The 20,186-nt window shown below is 40.3% G+C and overlaps 2 protein-coding genes across 4 annotated transcripts in view; one reads left to right on the forward strand and one right to left on the reverse strand.

Moving 5' to 3' along the window:
* The window catches only part of mpl (MPL proto-oncogene, thrombopoietin receptor), a 9,470-nt gene extending 4,014 nt beyond the window's left edge, over nt 1-5,456 (forward strand). The window contains exons 6-12 of the mRNA XM_053498656.1: nt 10-115; nt 219-382; nt 2,955-3,097; nt 3,258-3,417; nt 3,501-3,582; nt 3,684-3,771; nt 4,546-5,456. Of these exons, the coding sequence (XP_053354631.1) occupies nt 10-115; nt 219-382; nt 2,955-3,097; nt 3,258-3,417; nt 3,501-3,582; nt 3,684-3,771; nt 4,546-4,980 (1,178 nt within the window). The 3' untranslated portion in view covers nt 4,981-5,456. The remainder of the gene's footprint in view (nt 1-9; nt 116-218; nt 383-2,954; nt 3,098-3,257; nt 3,418-3,500; nt 3,583-3,683; nt 3,772-4,545) is intronic.
* A 133-nt stretch (nt 5,457-5,589) lies between these two features.
* Nucleotides 5,590-19,745, reverse strand: orc1 (origin recognition complex, subunit 1). 3 transcript variants are annotated; one of them, XM_053498653.1, is made up of 19 exons: nt 19,569-19,745; nt 19,278-19,380; nt 17,206-17,333; nt 16,370-16,542; nt 15,831-16,218; nt 15,503-15,746; nt 15,048-15,170; nt 14,253-14,315; nt 13,780-13,881; nt 13,451-13,691; nt 12,801-12,907; nt 12,532-12,633; nt 12,261-12,432; nt 12,042-12,149; nt 10,570-10,719; nt 10,340-10,459; nt 9,840-10,006; nt 9,591-9,678; nt 5,590-6,757 (listed from the first exon to the last, which is right to left on the reverse strand). In XM_053498653.1, exons 2-19 carry the CDS (start codon nt 19,373-19,375, stop codon nt 6,563-6,565), a joined length of 2,769 nt encoding a protein of 922 aa, XP_053354628.1. In that variant the 5' UTR covers nt 19,376-19,380; nt 19,569-19,745; the 3' UTR covers nt 5,590-6,562. The 3 variants fall into 3 exon arrangements, with proteins under 3 accessions (XP_053354628.1, XP_053354629.1, XP_053354630.1); XM_053498654.1 differs by lacking the exon at nt 19,569-19,745 and adding an exon at nt 19,523-19,552; XM_053498655.1 differs by lacking the exon at nt 15,048-15,170.
* Between the last annotated feature and the right edge of the window lie 441 nt (nt 19,746-20,186).

The raw sequence follows: 20,186 nt of genomic DNA on the forward strand, positions 1-20,186 counted from the left end.
GTGCTGCAGCTGACATTGAATTGAAGTGCCACACCTCTGATTTGCACCAAGTCCGTTGCCAGTGGGATGAGGAGCGATATGGCTATGCAAGCCTACATTACAGACAAACCGACAGGTATCACTATGTCTTTCCACGCTCTGACATTTACCCTGTAGCCTCTGTTATTCATAATAAAAGGAATAAAAGTAGTTGAGTATGATGAGTGATTTGTTTTCAGAAATATTTGGGGGAACTGGAAGACATGTGACAAGAGTGATGCCTTGGCAAGCCAGTGTGTTCTCCATGGGGAGGAACACACCATGTTTGAGGTTTACCTTACAGCCGCATTTGGACTCCTCAGCCGAACTTTTTACATGGACGTGTTTAAGATGAACAACAGCAGTAAGCTATTTTTCACCCAGTGCAACTTTTAACTTTCTTCATGCACGTATTTGTCTTTTAAGGAACAGCCTTTGAACGGAATATTTATAATTTATTGTGACAGCTGTTATTTATTAAAGAACGATATCAAATTTTTATCAGGTTATACAAGGGGCATTTAAGTCAATGTGATGAAATGTGAAGAAATTTCTGTTGATGTAAAACCGAGGGACATTTACAGAAGACGTCAACACACAGTTCGCTGATGAGACTCTTAGCCGCAGTAAAACATTTGAATAGTGCAAATACTGGAGGCTGTATGTCTTTGAATTACTTTCCCCAGCCAAGGTGGATCAGAGCCAAGTGCAGTCGTTTCCGTGGAACGTCTGGTCATGTTTCTAACTTGCAAAAAAGACGCATCTGTCTGTGGGAACTGTACACACATTCATCCACCAACACCACTTGCACATTACAGGAACTCAGCTGGGAGTTATTGCCACATCCTCCCGTCCAGTCCTGAACTTTCTCTAAGTCATTTCTACAAGTTTGAGCCGTTAAAGGAGATCCTGGGAGGGCAGCGTTTCAGACACCAAGCAGGCAGTCTGATCATGGCTCCTGCATACTGAGAAAACCTTTTACATTGATGGTATCCTGTCAATGGCACTAGTGAAACGCCAAGTGCATTAGTGCAGCAGGACGGCATTATATAAAGAAATAATGCTAGCTTTTACTCTCATAATTGTGTAATGTTATTCTGTACAATTCAAAGTCACAGTTTGAATGCCCCTTATAGTTGTAATTGATGTAAAACAAACTTATGCTTCTTATTAGTTTAATTATATCCACTATAAAAAGTCATTCTCTCAGCAGACCTCTTAAGCAGCTTTCCTAAATCGCACGATGTGCAAAAAATTATTTTTTATATATATTTAGAAAAAAAGTGTTTCTCAACTATTTGCACGGGTGCAAAAATCTGTGTTGGGACACTACAAAATATATGGCACATTGTTGCTTGAGACACACCTGATCTGGTGCTTATTAGATAGTTCTGTTTTAAAGAAGTGTTGTGCAACATTAAAAGAAGAAGTTGTGAAAAATCTGACTGAAATATATGTACTGAATGTTCTTCGTCTTGATTTACATATTTATAATGATTTGCCTTATAGATAGATTGATATACACAGTGAAACCTCGGTTTTGGTTAAATCGTCTCCCCTGCTAGGTCTTAGTGCGTGTCTCGTACTGGTATAATCAACATCTGTGCATGCGTGTACTGTTTACTATAATACTGTGACCACGTCACATATTTTATACGCGTGTACTGTTTCTTATAACACTTGTGTGTGCACGCGTGTAAAGCAAAAGAAAGTCTCATTAGAGGTTAAAAATCCATTTTCTCCCTCTCTGTTATTATGTGTGCGCACATGCAATTTGACACCATGTCGGCTCACACACTCTCTCAGCTTTAGTGTGTGTGTGTATGTGTGTGTGTGTTTGTGTATGTGTGAAGCACACCCTCTCTGCTTTCCACAAACACACATACTCTGCTTTCCACAGAAACACTGCTCTGTCGCGATTCTTTTCAAAGGTAAAATGCAGGTTTATTTGTTTGTTTTACTTTACAGCAGTGATTCCTTAGTTTGCGCTCACACAAGTGTAATTAGCGATGTTCCTTGCTAATCTTTCCGACAAAACAGTCTTTCCATTAATGTGTGTTTATGTGAAATTCAAATAAAAAAAGGAGAAAGGTTTACTGTGTAATAAAGTCATGTAATTGCACATTTAATTTGACACCGTGCTGGTTTACACAATCTCTCTCGGGACAGGATGGGCTTCACACACGCACACACACACAGCGCCTGCGCGCATAAACAGAAACACTTATCTGTCGGGATTTATTTCTACTTTTTATAAAAGGTAAAGTGCAAGTTAATTTGTTAAAAAAAAATTACTTAATATTTTGTGTTAATTATTTTTATGCATTTATTTTTTTGGGCTGTGGAACGAATAATTTGAGTTTCCATTATTTTTTATGGGAAAATTCGCTTTGGTTTATGAGTGTTTTGCAATACAAGCCCACTTCCTGAACGAATTATGCTCGTAATACAAGGTTCCACTGTAGTTTCTTATTATGCCTTAAACATGCATTTCATTTCTGTGTGTAATATATCAGCAATTTAATCTTGATAGTGTAATGTGTACAGTATAAAAGTGAAATAAATTATCACAGGGTATATGATTTCTTACCAGTCAAAGGAAAATTACATGAATTAGTCTTGTGCATACATTTTAACACACAATCAAGGCCACAATAGAATATTATTCTGAAATGAGTTTATACTTTACATATTTATATATTAAACTTTATCTTATTGATGAATGAAGCACAATGTCACCCTGTGAACACCTTGTGTAATAAATGCAGTTTAACCACTGTTCTTAAAAGCAAATGTTTTATCAGATATTTACATAACATTAAGGTAATATAATATAATATAATATAATATAATATAATATAATATAATATAATATAATATAATATAATATAATATAATATAATATAATTCACAATAATTTTTTTTCCCATCATTAGTCAAAACAGAGCCTCCCGGGGGGCTTAAAGAGGAGATCGTTGGGGAAAGGCTTTGCCTGAGATGGATCTCTCCTCTTCCACAAATATCTGAGCATTTAATGTATCAGGTTCGCTACCAGCTACAAGGAGAAAGCACATGGAAGGTAAGGGACACCCACAAGGACACACACACATGCACATACGTAAGCAGTAAAACTATCGTTCAATGTGAGTATAACTAAATGAAAAGTAATATTTTTAAACATAAAAAGCTTTCAGCTCATTTATTGATTAATTCATATTTAAAACTCTTAACTTTGCCAGCTTTTTAAAGTGGAAAATCCCAACACCAGCATCTGTCTGGATGTGCAAGCAAGCGGCCAGTACACCATCCAATTACAAGCTAAGCCCAATGGAGTACTCTACAGCGGCGACTGGAGTGATTGGACTAACCCTCTCACAAAAGAACTGACCTTAAGTGCAGGTACTGACATTGTCATGCACATAATTCAAGAAACGCAAGAATTGGCCTTAATGAGATGTTTCTATTCTTTAATCTTTCTACAGGGTTGCTGTTAATTGCTTGTGTACCCTTTGGCTTGCTCGTGATTTCTGTCGTAATGTTGTCCTTCTTCTCCAGATATGTCAGGTCAGTTTAACCAACAAACTAATAGCAACACTATGCAAAATTCCTGAGAAGCGCATGTACTGAACATGTATTTAGAGTGAGATTCCATCTTTGTTCTTCAGTAAGCTCAAGCAGGTTCTGTGGCCTCCAGTTCCAAACCTGAACGATGTGCTGGAAAATTTCTTAAAGGATATCGATGGCCAACACTGGGTAATCTTTACATATAATACAATTGTACAAGTAAATGTAGAAGGTTTTAATGGAAATAATTTAGGCTTACTTAAAAGTAATTCATTTGCATGTTCCATAGCTGTACTATGAGGCATGTTCAAGTCAAACTGGTACTTTTGAGTGTGCAGAAGAACAGAACACAGTTATGAGAGTAAAAAACTACTTATATAGTCCCCTGCCACACTAACACACTTTTCCCAGCATTTCACTAAGGCTTGAATACCATCAATGTAGAAAGTTTTCTCAGTATGCCGAAGCTATGATTGGACTACCTACTTCAAGTCTGAAACGCTAGCCTCCCAGGAACTCCTTTAATGGCCCAAATATGAGCAGGGTCAGGACTGTCCTTTGGGGACGTCCTTCTATTTTAGAGGGTCAAGCATCCTACTTGAATGTTCATGGGAACGACTGCAGTGGGCTTCAAACCACCTATAAACGGACATGCAGCCTTCTATAAAACATTTGCACCATTCAAATGCTTTACTGCAGCTAAAAGTCTCATCACCATACTGTGCTTAAAGTCTTTTGTAAATGTCAATCGGTTTTTACGCCAAGAAATTTCATCACAAGTACCAGTTTGACTTGAGCACCCCTTGTATTAACACAAAGCTAATAATTGCACACAATGTTGTCAAACAATTGTTTAGTCCTTATATGTCCTTTCATTGTCTTATATGTGAGCAATACTGGTATTGGTGTCACTAATTCCATATTTATTCAATTTAATCAAAGTAATCTGTGCTAATACTCTAGAAGCCAAATATCAGCATCAAGCATTGCGATGATGACACTCCTGCTTCTGTGGTGGAGATCATGTCAGAAAAGGAGACTCAAGCCATGAAAAAACCTTCCAGGCCATCTACCTGCCCATACATCACACAATACCAGTTGGCTGTGGATGGCAATGAGGAGCAAGTCCTGGAGATGTGCCAAGAATATGTCATCCTGAAGTCCAGCCCTGTCCACGTCTGTTGCCTGAATGGGAATAATTACGTTTATGGACTGAATGCATCACTGGATAAGCTCGAAGAAAGCATCTTGTATACCTCTCTTCATTCCGACCCTTGTGCAGCCTCCACCACCAGCATCCTCAACCACTCCTATTTGCAGGCTGAGGTCGGAGGCCTCGATGCCGTAACCGGCCATTACACCAATCTGGAAAATGTACCAACCGCTAAGGAAAAGTGAAAACTATGCACAGAGCAGTACAGTCGATCAGGACACAACCTTACTGAGGATTGAAAGCATTGATGTGAAATGGAAAAAGAAATCAAGACTTAAACTCATCTCTGAAAACAACGTCTATCTGCTTTGTTGCTTTCTACCTTGAAAGCTAAAGGTTGTACAGTATGGAAAATCTTCAAAGGCATCATTCTCAAAGTGCAAGGCAAGGAATTTAGAGGGGAAAAAATGTGCACCAAAACTCCACAATACCACAGTGGTGTTTCAACACAATCACATTCGAGAAATTTCATAATTACCCAACACTTCTTGTAGTTTCTGGTGTAACAGAACAGGGAACATTATTTCTCAGTCATGAGTTTGCTATTTACTTTGACAATTCATCATATTGTATATTATAATAACTTTGAAATGTTAACTTATACAGCATAGCATAACCTGTAAATATTTCACATAGGTATATATTTAGAAGTCCTGTTTTATTTTAAATTAGAATAATATCTGCATTATTTTCATAATCTTTTTTTAAGAAAGAACAGATATTTCCTGTACCTTCTATATTTTAATTAAAGTATGATTGTAAGTCAAACTGCAACATATTGTTCTTTACTTATAATCACTGAAGGAGAGACACCCCTTAAATTTTATCATTTACTTGAAATTGTTCCCTTTTTTTTTTTAGGTAAAAGGACATTAGAGCTGAAGTGGCACGATTCTTGTGTAGCAGTGTACAGTATATTAATAATATTGCACTTCTTATTTGTTTACGTTTGATTAAAATTGATAACGCACAAAGTAATACAAGTTGAGTCACAGCTACAACACCCCCAACGATATTTTTCCTTTTTTGTCTTGCTGCAGTCATTTACATAAGCTTTGGTTTGACCACTTCTCCATGAACAGAAAGTAATGAGTCGATGGTTTTAGTTTCTTACTAAGTCCCCACAAGCCACATTCAGGCTAAAAAACATGTTTTATCTAATTAACTGCAATAACAACTTAAGCAGATCACATCATAACTCAATTTTCTTTTTGATAGCTTTATTTTCAGTTCAAGAATATTAAAACTAAAATCATAAAGATAATATAATATTACTTGGCTCCTGAAAGCAGAACAACAAAATCATCTCTCACACACACACACATATTCGGACAGACTTTACCAGACGATTAGCACTGAACACAGAATAAGGGGAGGCTTGCTCTCCGATGTTAAAAACATTTCTTTAGTTGTGATTAGTCTATTTTGTGTTCACCACCAATGCAACAGGGAATTAACTTGATTAGAAACCTGGATTCAATGTAAAAAAATATTTTACATACAAAGCATTATGTGCTTAATGCCACTTGTGAGTCTAAAAGTCTAAAAAGCAAAAAAAAAAAAAAAAATTTCTAATCTTGTATCAAGGATCTTGTATCTAATGTACATTGAAAGAAACTGAACTAACTCTCTATAGAGAGCAGCTGATCTGATCCTTTTAATCAAGCACTATCACGTAGTGGCACTCGGTCTAAATCCAACTTAGCGTGTCCTCCATTTCATCTTTTCCCCAAAAAAATTTAAAGTTAGCATTGCACACATGCAGTCTCAGTCTGCCTTCAGGGCATACAGCACATCATCCTGGCTGAGATTAAGGCGCACACGGAGAAGCAGATCCAGACGGCTGGGCTCGAGCAGGAGCAGACGACAAGCTCCTAACCTCTGACACACAGCCAGGCTCTCGGACACGCTGACCGGCTGCAGGCCTTCCACCCGACACAGGGCCTGGTGCTGGACAAACACCTGAGAAAGAGGAAGGGAAACATTTAACTGATACCCACTGATAATATTCACATTCTTGGTACATTCAATTCAATTCAGTTCAGTTTTATTAATAAAGCGCTTTTAACAATGGGTCACTCTGGAAAAGCAGCTTTGTATTAAAATCAATCTGACTGTGTACGAGTGTGAGGAAACATAGTAGTGATGGGTGGTTCATGAACGAGTCGTTCCTTTACGTAACTGAGAAGAAGGAGTAGTCTCGAAAAGCGATTCGTTCATTTTCTACTGGGCGTGCAAAACCTCCATAGGTTATGTACAAGAAACAAAAATGAGTAGTTAGACCTTTGAGCCTTTTCGGTCCGAATCGTTCGTTCTTTTGTCACGTGACTCCCATAGACGCTATGTGGTGCAATAGATTCAAAAGAACAAACAACTCAGACTAGAAGATATAAGAGCTGAGCTACTCATTCTGTTTATTATAATGTCATTAGCTGTATTGTAATATTTTCATTACTGGAACTATAGCCAAAATTTGTGTCAGTGATCTAGACAGTAGAGAGGAAAAACTCCCTGAATCACAACAGGAAGAAACCTTGAGAGGAACCAAACTCAAGAGGGAGCTCATCCTCATTTAGGTGATATCAGATAGCAGGGACTGATCGGCACTCATACTGCGTGTTAAGAGGCTGGACGTTCAGTATAACAGGAAAAGTGTTCAAGTTATATGGAGTCCAATTTCGTTATTGGAGGCTCAGGTGCCAAACTGTTTGCGGGATTTTCAGTCTCGAACTATTGAGCGACAGCGTCACAAGTCATCAAAGAACAGCTGTCTGCATCAGTCCGTCTTCATGGCCAACTTAAACAAGTTTTACATCAGTGTGAAAAACAATCCGAATGGGTTGATTATCTACATCAACGGCTTTGAAAGTAATATACAGGAGACATTCATGGGTTAAAAAAATGTGTGCAGGTTTCTATGAGAAGAGTCATCTCTGGAAGTGCTCTGGTTCAGTCAGCGGTAACGCAGTAACCAATGAACTTACGTAAATAGCTGTAACTGGTTTTGTATGAGACGTTCGACTTTTCTCACACTTTGGTTTCTTATTAACATCCGATACACATTGTTGAGTTTAAAGTGAAAGAAAAGCAGATGATGTGTCCACCACACCTTGATACGCTTGCAGGCCAGGAGAGGGAGAGAGAGAGAGAGACATGACAGTGTCTGAATGTTGTCTCTCATTTATTAACAGCATAGACAGAGAATTTATCTTTGTCCAAACGCATTGTGCGACACCAAATGGATGCATTACCATATAAGGAATGAGGAAGTGCTTGAAAGGATTTAACACCATATAGAGGAAATGTACTATAAAAATACACTAACAGTGGGGCGAAAGTGATAAACAGAGAGACAGAAAGGATTGCGTGAGATTTAACACATTCATATCAAAAACTAAATCAGAAAGCCTCAAAAAACATACATCTGAGAGTGAATCTGAGAGTGTTTGCCCTGCAATGGATTGGCACCCTGTCCAGGGTGTACCCCGCCTCGTGCCCTAAGTCTCCTGGGATAGGTTACAGGCCCCCCAGGACCCTGAATACAGGACCAAGCAGTATGGACGATGAGTGAGTGAGTAATCTCATCGAGCAGCTTCTCATTTTCTCATTCTCATTTCTTATAAACAACAATGTCAGAAGACATGTCCTGTGGTCATGGCAAAGATGTCACTCTGCTTCAGTAGAGTCAAAGTATTGTGCTGCTTCAAGAAAAGAAAACAACTAAGGAGATTGCAGAAACAGGAGAACTTAGAGCCATGTTTAATGGTGAAAGTAAGAGCATTTGTACAAGCACAATGCAAAGAGAATTAAACAGCTGTGTAGCCTTAAGAAAACCATTTATCAGTAGGGACAAATCTTTTCAATCTGCTCGCTCATGCACCATTGGGGCGGCGTAACACACTCTGAGGACAGCGCTATCCGCTCCTTACGCTTTTCTGAGACCAAATGATTGGCTGTGGAGCCGTGATTAACGTGGGAGCACCAAGTACCTCTCATCCCTCCTCTTTGAGAGAGCTCAGCCAATCAGCTTTCTCTAGATCTCCGGCTGCGAGAGGTTACAGCATCACCCGGGAATCAAACTCGCGATCTCCAAACATGCATAGTCCAGATTTGCTCTGTTCCCAAACGCATTAGAGTAAGATAAAAGGCAGATGAAGTGATGCACCCAACATGCATAGTGGGCAGTGTTATGATCTGGGGTTGCTTCTGTTGGTCAGGTCTAGGCTCAGCAATGTTATGCGTCCAAAAAAATTAAGTCGACCTGAATGTACTGCATGACCAGGGACCATCTGTAGATCAGCCATCACAGGGTCCAGACCTTAACCATTTAGAATCTTTGGGATGTGCTGGAGAAGGCTTTACATAGCGGCTCAACTGACATAATCAATACAAAATCTTAGGGATAAAATAATGAAACTTTGGATGGAAATAAATGCTGTGACATTGCATAAGGTTACCGAAACAATGCCAAGGTGATACTATAACCAAAGATAAAAGAGTCCTACAAAATATGAGACTGTGGCTTTTTTTTTTTGGCATAAACAAACTTTTTCTTACCTAGAGTTATGCTGTTGTTTTATCGTTTCTTTCCCACAGATCTGACTTGTTTCATTGTTATCCTGATGAACAGACCTGGCATTTTTATTGACCCCTTAATGATTAAAACAATCGCAATGTGTGTATACCTTTACTGAAATTCAACTGAGCAATGCAAGGGTTTTTTTTTTTTAATCCATGCACAGGTGACTATGATGTTTGTCATAACCTTGCAGCCACACATTAAATCAGACATTACCTGCTGAAAGGTGGCCTCTTCAAGACCCAGCCGGCGAAACTCTGCAATCACGGCTCTCAGGAAGAGCTGCTCCTGCAGCGAGGCACACCTGAAATAAACAGGGGCAGGATAACATACAAGGAGCAGCACTTTTTAATTCTGTTTATTTAAGACATAGTAAAGTTAAAACACTGCAAAAATGTACACAAGCATATTTGAATAAATAATAACCTGCATCTAATCATAATTAAACTTAATAAGATTCCACACCTGATAGCTGTGATGTACGACGAAGAGAACATTTCGTCCAAGGCTTCCATCACATGACTCATTCCAACCAATCCGACGGCACCCTTCTGACTGGAGTGCTCGCAGATCTCGGTGGCGCGTCGGCAGATATCCAGACAGCGGCGCGCATCACCTGACAGAGCCGCAACCTTGGGGGTGCGACATGACAATCACAATCAGAGACGCAATCAGACAACCAGAAGAGAGTGCGTTTAATAGCACTTTTTGATGAGGAGTACTCGAGGATATTTATTTAACACAGAGCTTGTGCAGTGTTACTTCTATGGCAGAATTCTACAAGGTGCTTCATTGCGCATAAAATACTGTACGTTGCATATGGACTCATTATGTTATACACCAAAAAACCATCAAAAACCAGCGTGGCAACTGGTATTCACGTCATGGTAGATGATTTAAAACCAGGATGAAATAGTTACATTTGCCGCAGGGTTTTTGAAAAGATAAAAATTCAGCTTTGTTACCTTTCTCGAGACGAGCTGAAGAGCGTCTTCTTCGAAGGCTTTTACTCTGTTCAGGCGAGATGTGATGATTTGCTGTAGCTGTTTAAAAGTGTACGGCTGGAAAGACATGCGCGTCAGCCCCTGCAAAGTCAAACACGCGTACAGAACATTTACTAATAATATTACTATCCACGTCACAAATTTGACACCGCAAAAAAAAAAAACCTTGTTGATCCTGCTGGGAATCTTACCAGGCGACTGGCCACACGATTGATCATGATCCTCTCAGGCAGGTCCATAGTGTTGGCGATGGTCAGGACCACCAGGCGGGCATGCCGTCTCGTCGGCCAGTCGAATAAATTATACATGACGTTCTGCTTCCTCGTCCATAAAAGGTCCAGCTGGAAAATAACAACTTTCATAACTATGAAGTCCCCAACTTCTGGGGTGAAAGCATCTTTTTCCCCACCACTGGGTTTATTTAAAAATTTGTTGTTTTGGTACTGTTCCCATTCTGCTTGCCATTTAGTTAATATATACTGATTTATTCATGGCTTGAGGTCAAAGGGTGGGATTTGACATACGGCAATTGTTTCTGTAAGGGCTTGTTTTGCTGCCATGTCAGCTTGTTCGTTTCCCGTAATTTCACTATGTCCTGGAATCCAGTAGAAGACAATATTGTGATGGTTTTTCTGTACTCAGTTCTACCTTCTAAAATCTTCGTAATCATTTTCTGTACCCGATGCACGCCCATAATTTGACCCTTTTAAAGTGGTGACCTTTTCCTTTTTTTAGCAGGGCAGTGTACCTTATATCTACAATGCACCTATTGTGTTTGTTTATCCATTTAAAACAATTTAAAAGTGTTATGTATACATTTAATTAGAGACCTTTTTTTTGTTGTATTTTGAAAAAGATGGCTTCACAGTAACTGGTCATTTAGATTCGAGTTATCTAGTTAGCTAGGTGTTTAGATATGAGAAGGACATTTTTTATTTGTATAAATCACACAAATTTATAGATAAAGCTAGTCCCTGACTTACGAACGAGGTCCGCATTCCTAAGTCCGATTTGTTCTTAAGTCAGACAAAGTAAGTCTTGTACGACACGAATATACATTATAAACCATACCAATCCACTTGACTATCTGTCCCACACTGCCATCATGTGGCCAAAAACCGTAATTGTGTCTAAGCAGATACAACAGTGTTGTATCTACGCCTATAAATAACGAGGGGAATCCGGGCTGCAATTTTGTCTCAGAGCTGTTTTCCATTGTATTGGACTGTGAACTCTGTTTTGTTCAGGATTTTTCTAAATTAGGATTATTCACCATCAGGACAGCTTTACAGGGCAGACATTTTCCATCATCACGCTTCCGGACTCATTAATTGAAACCGGTGAGGTTGACTCACTCCCTACAGAGATTACCTGTACTGGATTTTTTTTTCTAAATTAGAATGAGAAATAGAGATGTTTTTAGACCATTTCTCATTTCGGTCAAAAAAAATCCTCTCTATTTTAGCCATGTTAACCTCTTATATTTGTTGGAATCAAACAGGAATGAGAATTCCACAAAGCCAATTTGCACCAAACACTTAAAGTCATATAAATGATTTGGTTAATTTCTAAAATTATGCAATATCATAATTCAGAATTTATGCACTTAAGCATCTGATGGTTTTTATTTTGCCATAAATGCCAAATGGTTTTGGGAGCTCACCTCATCCACCAGCAGCACTGTGGTCTCTTTCTTTGGCGCTTGCATGCTGAAGCGTTTCTCCAGCAGGGCAGCAGCATGGTCCGCCGTCGCTTTTTGATCTGTAAGTTTCTATAACATACCAGACCAATTATTTATTTTTTATTTTTTTTAAGTAAAAAAAAAAAAAAAAAGCAAGACAGAGAAATAAAGCAGGATAATCTGGGAGCAAAAAAAAACAACCTGCAGAATCTGAACATAGGCCTGGTGCGGATCGGTCATCTTCATGCCGTTGATCTCTATGTAGTGAAACGAAGGGATCTCCTCCTGCTCTGCTGCCTGCTGCAGTGACCTGATCACCTCGTGCACCGTGGCCGTCTTCCCCGTGCCGGGAACGCCCGAGATGTACATACACCTGTAGAAACACGCAGTACACAATTAATCACCAGGGTTTTTTTTTTTTTTTTCAAATGAGGAGTTATACGGAAACGTTATGGACAACAGGTGGACACACCCTCCAGTCCCGTCCATGATCTTGCTCTCTACAAAGTTGTAGATGTCCTGGAACTCCTGCTCTCGACATGGAAGAGAATCGGGAACTGATGATACATGTAACCTGTAAGAGTGTTGAGTAAAATCTGTTTAAATCAATGTATAACACAAATCACTTAATCATGGAAAACAAAGAAGCACCATAAAATAATTGGTGTTATAATTTGATCTATAAACCTTAGGAAACACTGGGTTGTAAAAATTCGCTCTCCAAAAATGAAGTTGTCTTACCTTGCCCTTGCTTCCTCCAATACATTCCCAGGCTTCCTGGCTGGCAGACTTCTGCTGGGAATGCTGGGAGTGGCGTGTCGAGGTGTACGGGGAGTCGGAGGAGCAGACTACACCCACAAGTAGAGAGGGGGAACAGATTTAATCATCGTTTTTGATTGGATTAGAACAATCATCTTAAAAGGTCTCATATTGTCTCAAAGCTCCCCCAAAGGGTGTGTGTGAGCGTTTGTTAATGGTCCATCTGAAATAACTCATTTTTTTATGCCTTGAACCTTCCGTTTCAGTGTCTATGTAAATGAGCTACTGCTGAGTAACAAGCTAGGGGAGGGGCTTTTCTTATATGACATCATATCAGGAGAGAAAAATATAGTTGGTCAATATAAAAATGAAAAAAAGACAAAAAGTGGGAATGTTTTCCCCCTTGTTTATTTATATTTTGTTTGTTTGCATGCATACCCACACTGGAGAGCCATCTGAACGTCTAAACATGACGAATAAGTACATTTTGCATAATATGTGCCCTTTAATCAACTCATCAGCACACAGGAAGAAACTTATATACATCTTATATAACTTATATATTTATCAAGTTAAGTGACGCATAAAAACACATTTATTCTGCTCTGTTTTGCTGCTTTGTGATGCCGTACCTTCTTGTTCGGGGTTTTGCGAGGGGTTCTCGCTGAAGCCCGAGTCTTTTCACCCGACGGAGTTCTCGGACCTGCCGAGCGCCTACTCCTCTTCACCACCAGCTCGTCCTCGCTGTCCATTTTCGCCTCCTCTTCCTCGTCACTGCTGCTCTCCAGATCGATCTTAGAGGGCACGAAGCAGCCGTCGTCCTCCGCGTCTTCTCCATCAGACTGCAGCTCGCCGTGTGTAGTCAGCATGTTCCTACAACACAAGTCGTTAAGACGTTCCGTTTATTACCAGGAGAGAAATAAGAGAGGGGATTTTACGGCGTTCCAGGCCGAGGACTCACAGCTGCTTTCGAATGCGAGACGACACAAGCTGGGCGGATTTCCTCTTGGAGCGTGGAGTGGTGGTAGTCTGCAGAGGCGAGTCTTCGTGCTCTTCTTCAGCCCTGAGAGCAGGACGATCACAGAACAGAAGAAGGGTTTACAGAGATTGTCTTTAGTGTAGACAAACTGCCTAATGCACTTTAAATTGACATGGGACAGGAAGGGTTATTCGATGTTGCCGAACACGGTATGTTTCCGTTCCTTGCATAAATACCTTATGAAAATGGGTTGCAAGATTTAAAACAGACAAATTTTTATTTGTTCTAATAAATAAAAACGAAATGGGCCATATAACGATGTTAATATTTTTTTTCAAAAGAATTAAATTGCCTCGAAAAAACGTAATGAGAGAACACAGCTGAGTGCAAATATCACAAAACAGATCAGTTACTAAAACGTTCCCTTTCCATGTGGTTTGACTCTATATACTTACAGCACAGCGAGGGCAGGCTCTCGGACTGCCGCCGAGTCTCTCTTCCTCGATGGAGTTCTCGAGCTGCCAACAGATCAATTAAGAGTTACTAAAATCATCATCTTCCTTCTATTTTAGACTTCAGTAAAACAGATGCACATAGAGCTCTTAATAGCTGCTGCAAAACTAGTTTGTGGGGTGTTCAAGTCAAACCGGGACTTTTGGTGTCACAGGATAACGGAACATAGATATGATTAGATGCGTGCTTCATGCCTAAAACACCGGCCTCCCAGGAACTCCTTTAATGGCCCAAACATGTGGAAATGGCTAAGTTCCTGTAATGTGCAAGTGGTGTTGGTGAATGATTATGTGTCCTGTTCCCACAGACAGATGGGTCTCTCCAGTTATCAGTCCTGTACTGGACTAACTGCAGTGATTTCCGCGCCACCTTGGGCAGGATCGTCACTCACAGATGTACGGCCTTCTATAAAAAGTCTCATCACCACACTTCACTTGTACATTCACAAGAAAATTCATCCAAGTCCCGGTTTGATTTGAACACTCCTCATAATGTGTTTAAAACACCCAGGTGTGGTGCGTTTCCCTGCATCCAAACCTAAACCAGGATTTCGAACCATCAACCAATACCAGTGCTTTGGGAGTTAAAAAAAAAAAAAAAAAAAAAGTCAGACTGAAACTGTGATCAGATCAGTGAAAAGAAAGAAAAAACAAGGAAGGTTTTTGTTTTGTGACTCGGCATAACAGCCTTAACTCCACCACCAAGGGAGACATCAAGAGCAGGGGAATTAAACTTGCTTGTTCCCCCTCAGACCAGCTCTTCTGGGCGTGGCCTCTCTCCTACGAGGAGTTCTGCCTTTACTGATTAGCAACTCGGACTCGAACACGTCGTCTTCCAGAGGCTCGACCCCGAGCCAGTCCCTGAGAGAGCAGCAGCATGCTATGTGGGCTTTTCTTTACGTTCATCGTTAAGTTTAATTTTAATTTGAGATATTATCAAACTGCATAATCTGTTTCCTCTAACCATTTTGTCATGCATTACTTTATTCACTTTATAAGTATTTTAAAACTGTGATTAACTAGATTAAACGTTTTAATAGATTGACAGCACTAGTTATGAGAGACATCATGTCTCGCCCAATTCCATTAGAGACTGTATTCCAATAACAGCACACCCCAATGTTTTTTTTAATAATTTGTTTTTTATGAAGTGAAACAATCAGAACACACATGCACCAGATAACAGCACTGACCTGCTGGAAGCGTCCTCAGAAGCAGTGGGTTTACTGGGGCTTTGAAGAGGCTGGATGGACAGATTGTCCTCCAAAGGGGAAGACTTGCTGGTGACCGTCATCGGGAGTGGGGTCAGACGGATGGAAATGGAGATGCGACGAGGTGGAGAAGCGCCCAGTTTGCTGGCCAACTCGTCCTCGGTGTCCTGGTCACCATCCAAAATCTCCCCAAGAACATCGTCTCTGGTCAGCTTCTTCGCCGGACCTAAACAAGCAACAATAATAATAAAAAACGAAATACGACAACATAAAATCGAGCAGAGACTCGGAAAACTGCACCGGCACTCACTGCACAGGTCGAGCTTCTTGCGGATGTTTGGGTTGGAGGAGACTCGGCCTCTCCGCTTCACGTTCAGGAGTTTAGCGGCCGACAGTTTGGAGGCGGAGTGAGCCGACTCTGCTTCGTTGGACCCCAGCTTGCCGGTGCTCATGCTGCCGCGGGTCATCACGCCGGACATGGCCCGCTTCATCACGCTAGGGTCCGGGGTGGGGAGAGCGCGGAGTCGTAATGAGAGCTGGGGCGGGGGTGGAGATTCGGGACTTTGAGGAGGAGCGGGAGGGTTAATCAACTCGGGATTCATGACTTGAAACTTTTTGCCGTCCCAGGTTAGTTTAACAAAAAGAGTGTTTTTGCTTTCATCGTCTGGGAAAGGAGCCTCAGCAGGAATGTGTTTAATCTACAGGAGAGAACCACGGACGTCACTATTTACAACATTTCAGTACTTCCGGTAATTTTAACACCATAAAAACCCTACTCTCTCAGCTTTCTGCTGCATTACAAATTTAATACACCAACCATTTTTTAATTGAATACACCTCGGGACATACCTGTACCGCTCCCAGGATAGTCTCAGCGTCCACCTCATTATCACAGGAGCGATCCTGGTAGTAAAAAACTTCTTGTGGATGTGGATCCCGGCCCAGGAGCTTCCTTTTGTTTTGGGGTATTTCACACACCCGCACGAACCACTGCACCACCGCCCTCATCCGCTTCCCCGTCTCTGGACATTCAGATTTAGTTTAAAGAGTTTAGAGTCCACCTACAGGATTATGTGGGAACTGCAACATTTTACAGCTTTAATTGCCAACATGTCCAAATGAAGAACAAATAAAATAATAATAAAAAGTCAGTGCTGCGATACATGAGTTACCATATGAAAGAATTGCCATATGTTACTGAAATGATTTTCCTCCTCCGTTTCTAACCGTCACACAGATTTGCAGTTAATCCAGGACCAGCATGAAATGTGGATGATTTGAAATAGATTTTTTTTTCTTGATCTTGAAGCAATAAGATTAGGACTATAGTGAAGACCAGGACCAGCTGAGACTGGGTCAGAGTCCAGTGTCTAAGACAGGTCCAATACCTTTACAAGCTGAGCCTTTACTTCATCTAGTCGGCCTCAGAGGAAAACTTTGTGCGTACTGAAAGAACCAATTTTACCTCAAAAAACCCTTGAGATCACCCAAATCTAAATCCAAACATGGAAATGTCTCAAGACTAGACCTGAGTACTAAATCAGTTTTGCAGCACAATAAAGCGTAGAACAAAATTTTTTTTTAATCAGATTCGCATCTTTTGAACCTGTTAAAGTGAAAGCAAACCAAAAGAAGAGAAGGTGGGTAAAGTCCCCCCATGTGGAAGGACAGACAACACGTCTTACCATCACGGAAAAGTTTAAGGAGCTGCGCGACATAGGGATTGTCGTCGTCATCTCCCTCGATCAGGATGCACTGACCGACTGACACCATGGCGTCCACCGGCCTACCTTCCACAGATATAGTCAACGACCTGAGGAGCATTTCATACATTAGAAAACATCTAAACTTACATTTAGGCATTTTGCAGACGCAGAAATCCTAAAAGACTTGCATAAGTATGAAAAAGGGTTTTTTTGCCCCCCTGATGATTTTTTGGTTGTTTTTTTGCATATGTCACACTTAAATGATTCAAATCACCAAATCTTTAACAAAAAGGTTTTTTAAAACTTTACAAAAAGTTTTAATATTGCACAAAGATAATCCAAGTAAATACAAAATGCAGTTTTTAAATCAAGATTTTATTTATTAAGGGAAAAGAGGTGTATAAAACCGCCTGGTTCTGTGTAAAAAAGTAATCGAGGGTTACAAAGCCATTTCTAAAGCTTTAGGACTCCAAGGAACTACAGTGAGTGCTATTATCTACAAATGGAGACAGACAGCCTACCAAAATTACTTCATAAGCACAGCGATGTCTCATCCAGGACCTTATAAAAGAACCCAGAACAACACCTAAAAAACTGCAGGTCTCACGTCTCTCAGTTAGGGTCAGTGTTCATCATTCCACTGTAAGAAGAGACTGGGGGCAGAAATGGCGTCCGTGAGAGAGCTCCAAGGCGAAAGCCACTGCTGACCAAAAAGAACACAAAGGCTCGTCTCACATTTGCCAAAAAACATCTGGATTATCCCCCAAGCCCTTTTTACAAATATTCTGTGGACTGATGAGACAAAAGCTGAAGTCTTCGAAAGGTGTGCATCCCGTTACATCTGGCATCAAACTAAAACAGCATTATATAAAAAGAACATCACAGTAAACGTAATAGTAAACATGATGGTCTGGGGCCGTTTGCAGCTTCAGGACCTGGACGAGTTGCTATAATTGACAGAACCAAGAATTCTGCACTCTGGCAGAAAAATCCTGAAGGAGAATGTCCAGCAATCCGTTTGTGACCTCAAGCTGAAACACACCTGGGATTGGAAGCAGAAGGTTTAGATGCGGCCTGGTGAAAGTCCCGACCGAGATCCTTTAAAAATGCTGTTTATTAAAGCAATTCTGCAGAGAAGAGTGGGCCAAAATTCCTCCACAAGACTCATTGCCAGTTATCACAAATGCTTGATTGCAGTTATCGCTGCTAAGGATGGCACAACCAGTTATTAGGTTTAAAAGGCAATCACTTTTTCACATAGGGCCAAGTAGGTTTGGATAGCTTTTTTCCCCTTATATATTAAATCATTATTTAAAAATTGTATTTTGTAATTACTTTGGTTATTTTTGTGTAATATTAAATATTTGTTTGATTGCACTGAGAGAAACGTCGATTTAAAAGTTTGGGGTAAATTAACAAATCTATCATTTACAATTTATCTTAGCACTTCCTTCTATTTTTTTTCACTTTACCCTACTTTTCTTTTTTTTAGGTCGTGAAGAGTTGCATTTCACTACATATCATACTCTGATATTAGCATATATGTGACAAAAAAATTATTTAAATGAAAACAAATGTGCAAAAAAAGGGGAATGGGGGAAAGTACTTCTTCACAGCAGTGTGTATCCTTACAGTGGTTTACTAGGGTCCTAAGCAGGAGCACAAATCACAGTTGGGGAGACTTTTTATTATTATTTTTGATGGGGGTGGTGTTGGGGGTTAAAACCTAAAATCTTAAACTTAACACTTTGCGCCAAGATCTAAGTTAGGGAGCTGCTCTGGTGAAGTCCAAGTAGCGTGGTTGATTGTCGGCTGCTCTCGTCAAGAGGTCGCCACAGCAGACCATCCAATCAGCACAACAACTTCGGCACTTTTGCTTTTATGCTGGATGCCCTTCCTGATGCAACCCTTGCTATTCTATTCAGGCTTGGGCCAGGCACTGCGTCCAGTGGCTGGGGGGTTTGTGCACTGGGTGGGAATCGAACCCGGGCCTTTCGCATGGCAGGCAAAAGACCTACCACTGAGCAACCAAAGTCCCCTGTTATACTTACTCATGATAAAGTCTCTTCAGCTTCCTGTCTTCACTGATCGGGTTTCCGGGCCACGTGTATGTTCTGCGCATGCGCAGTCTGGTAAAGTAGCGACTCATTTGGACTGAAAATACACAGAAGAGAAAGTTTTACAGTCACACACTCACTCCTGATCACAGTGCTAAGCCATGCCTTAGGCTGAACCTTAAATAATGAACAAGGTGTAACACATCGTATAAAGTCTAGTGTAGTGTAAGTGCACTCACACAGAGAGCCGTTTGGGTTTCGGCTTCACACTGGTGATCTCCTTACCTTTAAATCCTCCTTTATGATAAACGTGCGCGTCTTTATCCGATAGTTCGCGTGCACATTGAATAATATAACTCACTGACAAACCCAACGAATTGGAAAATATTTAAAACCAAAATCTACACAAAACAACCTCAACCTGAACAAAAAACCCGACTACACAAAGTCACGCAACTCTTTTTTTCGCGCGTAAATGACGTTTCGTTCTAGTCTACGCCTACTTGAATTCCGGAAGTGGTCAACCCGGAAGCTGCTGCTCATTGGGGACTCTCAAACAAAACAAAAGTTGGTTTATATATAAATAAACCAGCTCGTTATATATATATATATATATATATATATATATATATATATATATATATATAAATATAAAATTTCTCCATAATTAGTGTCCTATTTTTCTCATTGCTACTATTTAAAACACAGCAATTTACACCCAGAAGCGTTAAAACTATTGGCTGTATCATAAATAAATCCATATTTGCTATATGAGTGCACTACATAGGGTGGAAGGTAATAGAGTCTGACGTACAGGCTAGAGTTCTGTGCGTGAAAAAAGAAGTCAAGAAGTCAATAGCGTAATAACAAATTAAATAAAACTGTAAAGAAGTGCGCTATAAA

The sequence above is a fragment of the Clarias gariepinus genome, chromosome 6 (assembly GCF_024256425.1).
Source record: "Clarias gariepinus isolate MV-2021 ecotype Netherlands chromosome 6, CGAR_prim_01v2, whole genome shotgun sequence".
NCBI classification, from domain to species: domain Eukaryota; kingdom Metazoa; phylum Chordata; class Actinopteri; order Siluriformes; family Clariidae; genus Clarias; species Clarias gariepinus.

What these genes read in the sequence shown, in the direction of transcription:
- orc1 (XM_053498653.1), bottom strand. Translation starts at nt 19,375, where the DNA reads ATGAGTCGCTACTTTACCAGACTGCGCATGCGCAGAACATACACGTGG. An exon ending in CTATCCTGGGAGCGGTACAG is followed by an intron (nt 16,219 to 16,369) that starts GTATGTCCCGAG and finishes TCTCTCCTGTAG; the next exon opens with ATTAAACACATTCCTGCTGA. An exon ending in CAGTGCTGCTGGTGGATGAG is followed by an intron (nt 10,720 to 12,041) that starts GTGAGCTCCCAA and finishes GTTATTTTCCAG; the next exon opens with CTGGACCTTTTATGGACGAG.